Below are 14294 nucleotides of genomic sequence, written 5' to 3' on the forward strand. Positions count from 1 at the left end.
TCGCTCTCGGCGTTACTTTTCTTCCAAACAGCTGCTCACTCTGTATAAATTGCAAATCTGCCCTGACATGGAATATTGTTTCCACATCTGGGGTGGTGCCCCCAAAACCTCTCTCAGGCTTTTTGATTCCATTCAGAAGAGGGCAGTTAGGTTAATTAATGATTCATCTCTAACAGAATCTCTCCACTCACTTTATCATAGATGTACTGTTTCTGCTGCAAGCCTTTTCTACAGATACTTCCACGCACACTGTTCTTCTCAATTGGCTTCTATAATTCCTGCTCTCTCTTTCAAAACAGTCCGAACACATGCCGCCACCAGACAACATCCATTTACTGTCCAACTTCAAACCCACAGAACCAACTTTTCATCTTCCTCATTTATTCATTCAACTGACGTTTTCTGGAACAACCTTCCTTCATACGTATTTCTTGAAAATTACAATCTACAGAAGTTCAAGTCCGATGTCAACAAATATCTTCTTTCGTCTTCTCAACCCCCAACCCAAGCACGGTACTAAGTACTATAGGTTCTAATACCTCTCGTGTTTGGGGTTCACATGAAAAAAAAAAAACTCCACTCCTTAGGCATCACACCTTTTCTAATGCATTTTGTGAAGAGTCTTGCTAGTTTTTGTGTCATGTCTCTTCCTCCCAATTTTAACAACTCTACAGTAACTTCATCTTCCCCTGGGGCTTTCTGATTCTTCATTTTCTTCAACGCATTTTCTACCTCATCAGAAAGAATATTGGGTATGTCGTATGTATTACTAATTTGCGACACTGCTGGCATCATTCCCTCGCTCTTTATATAATTGTCTTTAGTAGTCCTCTGCTCTTTGAATTATGCATTTTCTGCTATTTATAAGTACACCATCGCTATTCTTCAGTTTCAGCATCATTTTCCTTTCTGTATTACTGCTCATGGCTGCTGATTTAAGTCCTTTGTTTTCCCTTAATGCTTGTTCTGCTTTGCTTGTGTTAAATCTTATGTCCTCTCTGAGTCTCTTTCAGCTACGTAGTAGTGATGCAATTGTTAAAAATCTAAACAATATCATTATTAACTGAAAAATTATAAATTGAAATTTTAGAATCATATTAATGCAAATTCCCATCATATTGCATGACTTTTCCTTATTGTATTGCAAGCAACAAACTATTTGATGCTTTCCTGTTGTCTGCAGTACTTATCATTCAATGCAGGCTTGAACATAATTCTCACTTGGAGCAATATGTTCTTAGTTGCTGATACTCCCAAAACTTTACAACAACAACAATTTTCACTTTGTTCCCATTGAAGTTGATGATTGCAGTAAGTAGTGTGATTGGAATTTAAGATTTTGCCATTTTGAAATATTTGAAAGATTACTTGTAATAATGCATTTCAAAATCTCACAAATGGACAAAGGAAAACATACACCAAAAGTCTATTTGCTAGTCATAATTTTTATAAATCAAGTTAAAGTTTAAAAAACTGTGTGTAACTTGGGACAATCACAATATTTTAACTTCAGTAGGGCTTAATACATAGACCTAGCATTGTACATTTCGTATTGAATTTTTCTCCCCTTTGAAATACTAGTGATTTAAAAATGCTGCAGGGATGTGTAAAAATACTTTTGTTTATAAGAATAAAAATAGATCACAATGTAAATAAATTTACAGTATAATTTAAACCTGCAGGATTGTAATGAAAGTTTTAAGTGTCTGAAATTGCAGCAAAGTTATCATTGTAGTTTTGAGAGAAGGAAATGGGAAGGTTTTTAAACTAAAGCAATGATTTATAGGTTTTTCAACTTAAGAAATGAATAATCCCTCTTCCGAAACAAAGAAACAACAAAACTGAGTCACCTCTGTTATGCTCTGTGATATCAAAGTTTTGATCTAACTTTGTTTTGTTGTAATTGCCTTTATTCAACAGTGAAGAAAAATAATTTAGTTTATTTCCTAATTAAATTGGCATCATGGGTGGGCAGAGGGGGCATATGCCCCCTTAACCAAAAATTTTAAATTAAAGAAAAAGAATGCAGGAGGCCTTCTAAAAAAAAAAACTCAAAAGTCTGGTTGCCATGTCCTCCCCTTACAATGATACCGGGATACGCCACTGAGTGGCATAAATAGTTATTGCATTGTTTATTGAACCTTTCTATTTTGTGAGGTTTATAATTGCAACTGCCATAAAGTACGGAGTGGAAAAATTTTGTAGGTTGCATTGGTTTTTGTTACCACTTAATATTATGTCTTTACCATTATGCTAATAAAAAGAGAAGAAAAAAAAGAAAGAGTAAGATTTTTTCTATAATTCTAGTTGACTGTAAAGCTAGGGGCCAGTTTCAAGTTGTGAAAATGTAGCAGGGTGATTTTGAAGCCAGAAAAGAAGCAGTACGAAATCCATTCCCATTTTAATTTGTACTCCCCCCCTACACACACACACACACACACACACACACACACACACACACACACACACACACACACACACACACCGCTCAAATTGTTGCTAATGGCAATGCTTCACTTTTCAAACATTTCTGCTATTGACGATTTTCACCTTACTGTGCCTCATATGAAATTTCATGCCCTAGTTTGACAGCTGCTCAACTGGAAACATACAATTATTCCAAAAAAAATTGCATTTCTGTTGCTTAAAGATCTGCAATGCCTCAAACGTTTTTGTCACTTGAATGATACAAAAAAAAAAAAAAAAAAAAACATAATTAAAAAAAAAAAGTATTGACAAATACAGTTTAATTAGCATAATAATTGGGGAGAAGTAGGAATTCATTTGCTTGTAAGGTCCCATGCCTGCTACAGTTTAACTTGTGTTAATCACATCTATTTCATATTTCTTTAGCCAAGAATATTTATTTATTCATTCATTTATTTTATTTTATTTTATTTTATTTTATTTTATTTTTTTAGGTTTAGAAATGATTCAAGTTATATGTGAGACTTGGTAATGCAGACAATTACACTTGAATACCTAATGAAATTGTAAGGATATATGTACACACTTGTATATATATATGTATATATATATATATATCGACTTGCAAAATGTTAAATTCGGCCATAGCTGCCAGTTTAAACAATGCCAGTATGCCTGTAGGAAAGCAGGTAAGTCACAAAAGTTGTATTCGTAGTGAATAATTACATTAATTTTATAATTAATTTCTATAATTTTGAAAGTGATAGTGGAAGATGCACTGCATTAGATGTTTCAAGTTGCATTTGTATTGGTCAGCATACATAGCATTAATCCTATGACCAAATGTAGCAGCAGTTCTATGGTTCTATTGAATTGAATATCATAAGCCAGTGATGGTAGATCAGTGGAACGCATAGGAAAATATGCCACCTATAAATACAGGATGGTTATGAAGTTCTTAACTATTAAAATTGTAAAATAAGCCTCATAGGTTTTAAATGGCACAACTGGCTGTATAAAAAAAATTATATAGTCAGGTGTAATATTTAATGCAGTTTTTTTTTTAGAAATGAACAAAACAAACAAACAAAAAAAAAGTTCCAGTAGTCACTCCAGAAGAACAAGATTTACATATTATGTTATTAGTGTAAGTATAGGAAGTAGTCATTTATGTTATTTTTTTTGTATTGCTTAAAAAAAGGTAAAGCCAACAAATACTGTTAAAAGACAAAGCTTATTATTTCACTTTTTTCATGAAATTGACCATAGTGCTATTACAGCTTTCTGCTGTTTTCAAGCTCTCATACATTTAACACAATTTCCATGTTTAAGATTGGTATGAATAACCAAGAAATCTCTGGGATGGGCCACAAACTGGACATCCTCAATTTCAACTGGAAGTTGCACAGAGAGCTAAATCTATTGATGAACAGATTACCTCTGATGCTTACAGCACTTCTAGTGGATGTCTGATGTCTCAAACTATTGATGTTCTTTGGAGCACTGTCAGGAAGGGTCATTGTATTTACAATGCACTGATATCCCTATAGAATCATAAGATTACATCAAATCTTATTTGTTTTTATGAAAACCCAAACATGAGAGGTATTAGAACCTATAGTACTTAATACCGAGATTGGGTTGAAGGCTGGGAAGATGATATTTGTTGACATTAGACTTGGAACTTCTGTAGATATAGAAGGAAGGTTGTTCCAGAAAATGGAAGTTGAATGAATAAATGAGGAAGAAGGAAAGTTGACTCTGTGAGTTTGAAGTTGGACAGTAAGAGGATGTTGACTGGTTGCAGCACATGTTCAGACTGCTTTGGAAAAGAGAGCAGGAATTATAGAAGCCAATTCAGAAGAACAGTGCCCATGGAGGTATCTATAGAAAAGGCATGCAGCAGAAACAGAACACCTATGAGATAGTGGAGAGATTCTGAAAAGATGAGTCATTAATTAATCTAACTGCTCTCTTTTGAATGGAATCTAGTAGCCTGAGAGAGATTTTGGGGCACCGCCCCCTATATAGGAACAATATTCCATGGTAGGGTGGATTTTCAATTTGTACAGTGTTTTTTTCTTCCAAACAGCTCCCTGTTTGGAAGAAAAGTAACCAAGAGCGAAAGAGAAAACCTAGTTTTTTAGATGCATAGGAAGCAATATTTGTAATGTACTTACGCCAAGAGAGATTAGAAGTCAGGGTAATCTCTAATAGAGATATATCCTGAGTAACGTCCTTTTGCACACCTTCTTGGTTGTCAAATGTGTTGTGGACTGACATAGCACATTGTTTACTGAGTAGGGTAGTGAATGCTCATTATTTTTGCATATGACTCTCAAATCACTCACATCAGTTTCAGAAAACCTACCTTCATGAAATGTGACTGTGTGGTGCTATTTTATTGATCCTCAGGCCATTCTTTTCCAAAAAGCTTATTTCCGATGGAGGGGAAACCACAACTCTCATAGGACAATTCTATAAAACTGTTATAAGAGGAATTTATACCATGGTTACAAGGATGCAGTGTCTTCATGATAGTCTTCATTTATGATGGAACATTGATACTTATTGCTCAATCAGTTTTTACTCTATTGCATGAATTATACGAATCTGATGAAATAATCGGTAGGTATTTCCCAATGTTTGGACCCTACATTTGCTGGACTTGACACCTACATAATTTGGCTATGTAGATATATAAAAGACAGTGTTTTCAGAGATAACCCAATTTCTTTATCATTTTTAAAGAATAACATTTGGCACAAGGTTTTGGTTGTCTTTATGGACTTGCTGCAGGCAAGTGTGAGCATAATTCCTAGTGTTCTTAAAGTTGCAGGTCTGTGAGGTGGATCTATAGAACACCTTTGATATCCTGTGTAATGACAATTTCTGTAACTGTATTTTGAATTACAATAAAACTGGTCGTCTTGTAGTTAATATTAGAACAATTGATTTTTTTCTCAAAAATAAAATAAAAATTAGCTCCTTTAAATTTTATCATCATTTTACAGTTTTTGTTTTTTAAAAAGATGAAATAAATACTGGGGAAACTGTCTAAGATCTATCTTTTGAATATAAAGGGAAAGATTTGTTTTCACAAAGGTGATTATAATGTCTATGACAATTTTTTAAATTCTCTTTTGTGGGAACACCTGATGTTGTTTAGAAAAGCAAATGCCATATGGAAAGTGTTCAGGGAAGTAATCATAGAAGCTACTAAACTTTTGTGATTCAGGGAAGTAATTGTAGAATTTACTCAGCATTTTATATGAACTGAGGGCCCTGAGTGCCAAGCGAGTGATCATAGCGATATTTCCAAAGTGATTTGAAAGCGTCTTTTCTCTAAGCGACAGATTGTAGAGATTGTTAAAACCCTCTTTATTTAAAGTTATTTAATTTTGGCTTTTTCTAAATAAAGAACTAAGCTTCGTATCAAGGAAGGAAAGACACCTTTCTTTTATATATATATATATATATAACCAATTTCTCTAACAAACTAACCACTAATCTTGTATCGCTTGGTCACTGGTGGAACCGCTCCTGCCTCCACGTGGCGGGGCTGGTAGTCTGAGTATAAATCCAGTACTCAGGGCGAAAAGGAGCAATTATGGACCCATTAATATCACCGACTGTAGAGCCTACGTGCTCGCATGAACTTGAGTCATCTCAAGCAAAAAGAATCAAAAAAGATGATTCTTCACATGACCTACCTGCTTTTCTAATTTTACACTCTTTATCAACGAAACCTCTTAGTAGCTTATCGCTATTTCTTATGCAGAAAAGCATAGAGGATATAGCAGGTACTCCCAAAATTGTCAAATGCCTTCGCTCAGGAGATCTTATAGAAACTTCCAATCCCAGTTATTCAAGCAACTCCTGAAGCAAACGACCTTTGGAGGCCTTCCCATTTCGGTGACCCCGCACAGAAGTTTAAGCACCTCAAAGGGAGTCATCTTGGAATGGGACCTCCTTAATGTTTCTGAGGAAGAAATTGCCGAAGAACTTAAAGCACAACGTGTTGTCGGTGCTAAGATAATTATGACCAAACAAGATGGTGTCCTTACATCCACAAGAAATGTTATCCTTACCTTCAGCAGTCCGAATCTCCCAGAATCAGTAAAAGCTGGCTACCTTTCCTGTAAAATGCGACCTTATATACCAAATCCACTTAGATGCTTTAAATGCCAGAAGTATGGTCATTCTCAAACAGCATGCCAAGGTAAGACAATCTGTCCCCTGTGTGGCTCATCAGACCATTCCCAAACTGAATGTACAGCAGCAACGCCAAAGTGTCCCAATTGCCAGGGTACTCACCCCGCATATTCTAGAACTTGCGAATTATGGAAAATGGGAAAGAAAATAATGAAGTACAAGGTAGAGAAAAATGTATCTTACCAAGAGGCACGTAAACAGATATTAAATGTGATGCCTGCCAAAACATATTCCAATGCAGTCAAAAACACTAAAGAATTTTCTACACAGACTTATGTTACTATTCCTCCTAAATTATCTCTTACTCAATGGGCTAGATCCATCCTTGCGGATGGTGAGACACTGACAGCAACAAAGACAAAGAGTCCATCAAATGTTACTAATACAAAGCCATCCAAGCCTCAAGACGTTCCCAACTCAGGCACATTATCAAAGGAGAAAGATGCTCATCATACACAAAATTAACCAACTGAACGAACTATGGAAATCGATGAGAAGTTAGATAATGAAGATGCTGTTTTCATGCTGATGATGAGATGGATATTACTCGCCCAGTCTTTTCAAAACGAGAGAAATATAAACAGGATCGAGGGAAAAACAAACAATCAGATCAATCCACCTAACCTAAACCCAAGTAATGCAGAAAATTATTCAATGGAATTATAGAGGACTAAGAAGCAATCTTGACGAATTAAAATACTTAATGCACCAGCATGATCCTGCATGTATTTGTCTACAGGAAACTTATTTATCATCAAATTATACCCCACACTTCTCACGGTATATGTTATATAGACGTGACAGATGTCTCCAGCAAGAGGAGGAGTAGCAATATTAGTTCGTAGCAATGTACCATCAAAACTCGTTCAGCTTTCCACTAATCTAGAAGCAGTAGCTGTTCGTATTGTTCTTGGAATTAATCTCACTCTTATCTCCATTTATATTCCACCAAACATTTCACGTTCCATTGCAGAACTTGACAACTTAATTAATCAACTGCCCCAACCTGCATGCTTTCTAGGTGATCTAAATGCTCATCATCCTACATAGAACATAGATCGTAGAGGGAGGATGATCGAAACGGTACTTGATAACCATCACTTAACACTACTGAATACCAGTGTGCATACTTATATCCACTTGCCTACAGGTTCTAGCTCTGCTCTGGATCTGTCCATATGTTCCTCCTCCATTTATCCTAGCTTTGATTGGACAGTATTAACTGACCTTCACAACAGTGATCACTTTCCTATAATTTGCAAAATACAGACGGATACAAACTATACATCTAACCAAAGAATTACGTGGAATTTTCACCGAGCTAACTGGGAGGTTTTCGAAAACAGTGCAATTTGATAACCATTTGATTCTTACTGCACCTATTAATAATGCCACTAGACATATAGTAGAAGAACTACTTGGAGCTGCTGTTAGCGCAATACCAAAAGTTAACCTTACGAAACAAAGGCATAATAGTTGGTGGACAAGGGATTGCTATCTTGCCAAAAGGAAACAAAACAAAGCTTGGAACATTTTTCACCAAAATGCTACAATGGAGAACCTTATAAACTATAAATGGCTGAAAGCTGAAGCACGCCGAATTCGTAGAAAAGCTAAACAGGATGCATGGGTTCGATTCAGTTCTACTATCTGCTGAAACACTGACCCCAGAATAATATGGAGAAAGATCCACATTCTCAGTGGAACGTGTCAACAAACCAAAGCCCCAATCCTGTCCTGGAAAGGAATAGATATTTCTTCTCCAACTGATATTGCAGAGGCTTTAGCAGAAGCATTTGCAGTCACTTCATCATCTCAATCTTATGAAGACTCATTTAGACGCAAAAAAATGTCCGTGGAAAAATATAAAATTAACTTTGTTACAAAACAATTTATTCTTATAACCTTCCGTTCACTATGAATGAACTCAACAAAGCTCTCCATAATTCTAGAAATAGTTCTGCTGGACTAGATGGCATTTTCTACATAATGCTTCGCCACCTCAACTCAAACTCAAAATCTATACTACTGAAATTTTACAATAGAATCTTTGAGGAAAATGTTTACCCTGATACATGGCATCAGTCAGTTGTGGTAGCCATAGTGAAACCTGGTAAAGATGCTTCCTCCCCCAATAGTTATCATCCTATATCTTTGACCAGCTGTTTAGGAAAGATAATAGAAAAGATGGTTCGCAAGAGACATGTCTGGATTGTTGAAGATCAAGATGCTGTATCATGCCATCAATTTGGTTTCCGCCGTAACAGGAGTACACATCAAGGTTGAAGCTCACATTCGAAATGCTTTTCTTGAAAAACAGCACATGGTAATGATAACTTTCGATATTACCAAAGCATTCGATACAACCTGGAGATATGGAATCCTCCAAGACTTATACAAACTTGGACTGAGAGGTAACCTGCCTAGATTCATTCAGAATTTTCTTCACCTCAGGACCTTTCAAGTAAGATTCCAGAATGAGCTGTCCAAAATTCACACACAAGGAGTACCTCAGGGATCAATTTTAAGTGCCACGCTCTTTGCATTACCTACCAGTAGCATTATAAGAGACATCCCAACCACGGTAGAAGTTTATATGTATGCAGACGATCTTGCTATTTCCTGTCAATCATCGAACATGGCTACCATTGAAAGACAACTACAGATAGCAATAAACAAAATTGAAACTTGGACAGAAAGCAACGGCTATCAATTAACCGAGGGGAAAACAGCAGCAATACACTTCTGTAAATTACGATCGCTTCATCCGGAACCTGTATTAAAACTGAAAGGCAGAGAAATACCGATGACAGATTCCATAAGATTATTGGGTCTGAACTTAGACACCAAATTAAATTTCCGTAAACATGTAACCTATCCACGAACTATGTGCTTCCAGAAACTAAACATCCTTCGTGCAGTATCCTCAACATCTTGGGGTGCTGACAGACAGTCATTGCTGAATTTATATTGTTCTCTAATCCAGTCATGATTAGACTATGGAGCTATAGTATATGCATCAGCTAAAAACAGCATCGTACGGTCTGTGAACACCATTCAACACAGTGCCCTTCAATCAGCACTAGGCGCCTACAGAACCTCGCCAGTACAAAGCTTGTATATAGAAGCACACGACCCTCCCCTTTATCTTAGAAGACAACGCCTACTCTGCCAATACGCTGCCAAAATAAGAAGCTTTCCAACTCATCCCTGTTGGCTATACCTCAACCAACCTTTATGGCAACACTTTATGAATCCAAGCCTAATGAATCCAGACCTGCTGGGATTCGTCTTCAAGAAGTAATAAAAAAGTGGAAACTCGATCTCAACAAAATTGCGGAAAGTGCAAATATGCCTCTACCTCCATGGAATAGACATAATATAAACATTGATCTTTACTTCGCTCAGTGGCCAAAAAATACCATTCCACTATGTAATATCCGACAGTTGCATGCCAACTATACTTCACAACACACTGTAAAACTCATAATCTATACGGATGGATCTAAGACCCAGTCACATGTAGGTGCAGCAGTCGTGTTCCCTTCGCATGCAATTTCAAAATCTCTTCCAGTTGAGTGCAGCATTCTATCTGCAGAACTGTATGCTATACAGCTTGCATTAAGTGAAATATGTCAACAGTCGTCCCTCTCTGTCTTAATATACTCGGATTCACTCAGTGCTATTTCAGCCATACAGGGTAAACGACATTCTCGTCATCCTCTTCTACAAGAAATTGACTTTTTAATCAACTGCTGTCAAAAGAAACACTCTGAAATAACTCTTTGCTGGATCCCCGGACACTGCGGAATAGAAGGCAATGAAAAAGCAGACATTGCAGCTAAGTCAGCATCAGAACTGCCAAACAGAACAAAGATAGTTCCACACACTGATTTTAGTCCAATTATTATTAGAGAAAGTGAAAATGAATGGGCCCAAATATGGAGAAATGAAGTCAACAATAAACTACAGGAAATAAAACCTAATCCAGAAATATGGAACTCCAGAATCAGAGAGAGTCGCAGAGAAGAAGTAATACTTGCCAGACTGAGAATTGGCCGTACTCATCTTACTCATTTTCATCTATTGACAAACAAAAATCCCCAACTCTGTATTCAATGTCAAGTCCAGCTTTCAGTAAAACACATTCTTTTGGTATGCCCTCGATTCAGAAATTCCAGATTCCTTTGTTTTCAGAGTTCATACAATAACCAGAATCCAGTTACCCTTCAACAGATCTTAGACAATAATGCGAATATACATGAATTGTTTAATTTTATTCGGCAAATCAGATTTGATAAACAAATCTGAAAAAAATGTTTGATTTACATTAAAAACTTGGAAAGACACATCTTGGCCAGTGATGCCCCTGTGTCTTAAAACCATTAATCAACAACAAAAACATATGAACTGAGAGATATTGTTCAAGGTTTAGACTAAAATGGATGACAGATGAAGTGATGGGCTTACTGACAGAGAAATAAAATGCATAGGATGATTAAAATTGTAGGGGTTACAGAATCCTGCAGTAGTAATAATAGTAGTAGTAGTGGCAAATGATGCAAGAAAGCAAGCTTATATAGCATCAGCCAAAAAAAAAAAAAAAACCTAAACACTTCACCCATCCAAACCTTCCAAGAATTTGTATAGTTCTTCCTTTAATTTATTCAAACCATCCACTTCCATACCAGCAGATTGAAACCTGTTCCAACAATCAACCACCCACTGGCAGAAGGCAAACTTCTGCACATCTAACCTGCAGCCATCCTTCTTCAACTTGAATTCATGCCTCTCATGCGTGGTCTCAGCAAGAGGAAGAATGCCATTAATATTCAACTTACTTACTGCATTCAAAGCCTTAAACACCTCAGTCAGATCATTCTGCAGGCGGCTAGTCTCCAGATGCTGCAGGTTGCAGAAATGAAGCCTTTCAAGTAAGAACACCCTTCATCAATCTTCTTGCCCTTCTCTGCACCCATTCTAGCAGCTCTACATTGCCTTCCTAAAGTGAGGCCTCCAGTAAGTGCACATTAATTTGTAATCAAGTTACTCAAGTTAGGCATGCTGAGGCAGGTTATGAGAAGTCTTTGACTAAGAGTTAAAAGAATGGTAACAAAGAATTCTATGCTTATGTTAACAACCAAAAGAAAGGGTATAAATCACATTGGTCCATTTAATATGAGTGGCATAACCATCAATTGTCTGTGCAGGTTGCTGACAAACTGAATCAGTATATTGCATCTGCATTCACACATGAAGTTTTTATCCACAGGGATAGCAAACATCAGTCTAATATATAATGGGAACTAAATAATTTTATGATAACTGAAAGGAAGGTGAAAGTAAAACTTTATAGCTAAAAGTGAGTAAGGCACCTGGGTTTGATGGAATCCATCCAGTTATATTAAAATATGCAGAAAAAGAGATGACCAAAAGTTTAGCTGTAATAAAGAGTACATCCTTGGATTCAGTGATAGTACCTGCAAATTGGAGACATGCATATCTCTCTCTTCTATTCACAATGATGGTTCAAATGGTGAAGTGGGGCTACAGACCTTTAAGTTTGCCTTCTGTGCCAAGGAAAATAATGGATTCAATAGCTAAAGTAATGTAATATCATCTTGATATGTGTGCAGCTATGAGGCAATTATAGCATCATATTGTTAAGGGAAATAATGCCAAATTAATCTCATCACAGAGGAACTGGATGCAAAGATTAGTTTGACACATATACAATAAAAGTCCAGCTAGTTGGCATTTATTCATCTGAAAAGCTCATGAAACTAGCACATTTTAAAAGTCATGTATTAAAAAAGAATAATTTCACTAAGTACCTATTCGCTAGCAAAGAGGCTGTGAATTAAATAATTCAACATTACAAATATGCATTAAATAAAATCTGCAATGTTTAGTAAGGCAACAGTGAAGGAATTTATTTATGCATGGGTAATGAACACACATCATTTCTACTACCAAAGTAATTTTAATGCATCATTTGGTTATATCTTATATTGTGAATACCTTCACAACGAGTTTCCATGGTATTGCACTATCTCAAATAAGTAACACTTTACCTATGGAGAAGACTAATGTTACTTATTCTCTGCTGATACCACCACCTAGACGGCTGAATCCCAGCACATTCGGGGATAAAGGGTAACGAACTTGCTGATGAAAATGCTAAAAATCCGTCAACCTTTGATTTAACCTCCATTCCGGTTCCAGCCTCTGACTACTGTCACATCATACAAACAGCAGGTTTCGCGAAGTGGAAAGAGCTATGGCACACCCAAACGAATAATAAACTCTACTAGTTGAAACACGATCCAAAGCATTGGCACTCTAGCACCAAAACAGTGCGAAGAGAAGTGGTTCTTGCACGGGCACGTATCGGACACACATATCTGACTCACCTCCATCTGCTCCGAGGCGAAGATCCTCCTCAATGTCCATACTGTTCAGAAAATTTAACAGTGAAACATATTCTGTTTGACTGCCCTCACTATCAACAGGACAGAACATCCGTGCTGTGTTCCCTGAAAAATCTACGAGAACCAATGACATTACAACATATTATTGGAGATGATGCAAACATCAACGAGTTTTTCTCTTATCTGAAAATAATTGGACTTTATGATAAATTCTAAAATATCTCTGTAAACGCAACCAAGCTGTTATGCCTAAATTATGTTTTTAAAGTAAAAAAAAGTAAAGTGCAGCCATTATCAACCCACTGCAGGATGGAAGCCTCCTCAACTTTTCATGCTGAAGGAAATGGACCATAATCTGCTATGCTGGTCCAGTGCAGGTTGTCAGATCGACCGTATTCAGCAGCCAGAGGCTTGAACCCCGGTCTACTCAAAGAGCGTGTGCTACTGCACTCCCGCTCCTGCCCACTCGGCTACGAGGCTGTTTTTAGCTATGCTTAAATTTTGTGTTTAGCGTTTTCATGTGAATAGGTGCATTATAGCCACAGCAGCTTATGCGCCGATAAACTCCCATAACACACACACACACACACCACCTAGACGGCACTGTTTCGAAGCTTTATCGGCTTCTCATCAGTGGGTGGGTAGGTACCCTGTTGTTGCAATAGTGAAACGTTACTTTTCCGTGGGTGAAGCGTTAGTTATTCGATGTAGTGCAATACCATAGTAACTCGCTGTGAAAGTATTCACAATATAAGATATCAAACGATGCATTAAACTATCTTGGTAGTAGAAATGATTGTGTGTGTGCATTTACCTATGCATAATTAAATTCCTTCATATTCTTAGGCATTTAGCCAAGAAATATATATATATATATATATATATATATATATATATTATGTGAGGTAAAAGCTAGGCAAAAGTAATAAAAATAAACAAATTTGGCTATGTAGCTATCATGCCGTACTACTGGCTGATGTTTTTATTTTAAATATCATATTTATTTTAATTATCAGATATATATATATATATATATATATATATATATAGAATATCATTAGAAAAAGTAAATCAATCCAATAATAAGAATACCATCAAGGACTTAAGAAAACGCAAAAAAAAAAAAAAAAAAAATTATTATTATCGCTTTTTACCGACAATCTAGATGACTTCAACTGGGGCCAACCACCCAGAATGAAGGCAAAAAACGACAAGAAGTTC

The 14294-nt window shown here is 36.4% G+C and overlaps 1 protein-coding gene across 1 annotated transcript in view; it reads left to right on the forward strand.

Moving 5' to 3' along the window:
• The first annotated feature begins 3011 nt into the window (after positions 1 to 3011).
• LOC150076378 (uncharacterized) overlaps positions 3012 to 14294 on the forward strand; it is a 458875-nt gene continuing 447592 nt past the window's right edge. The window contains exon 1 of the mRNA XM_090387340.1: positions 3012 to 3116. Within this exon, the coding sequence (XP_090243466.1) occupies positions 3057 to 3116 (60 nt within the window). The 5' untranslated portion in view covers positions 3012 to 3056. The remainder of the gene's footprint in view (positions 3117 to 14294) is intronic.

This window comes from Mastigoproctus giganteus, chromosome 13 (genome assembly GCF_048544385.1).
Source record: "Mastigoproctus giganteus isolate SK-2022 chromosome 13, ASM4854438v1, whole genome shotgun sequence".
Taxonomy (NCBI): Eukaryota; Metazoa; Arthropoda; class Arachnida; order Uropygi; family Thelyphonidae; genus Mastigoproctus; species Mastigoproctus giganteus.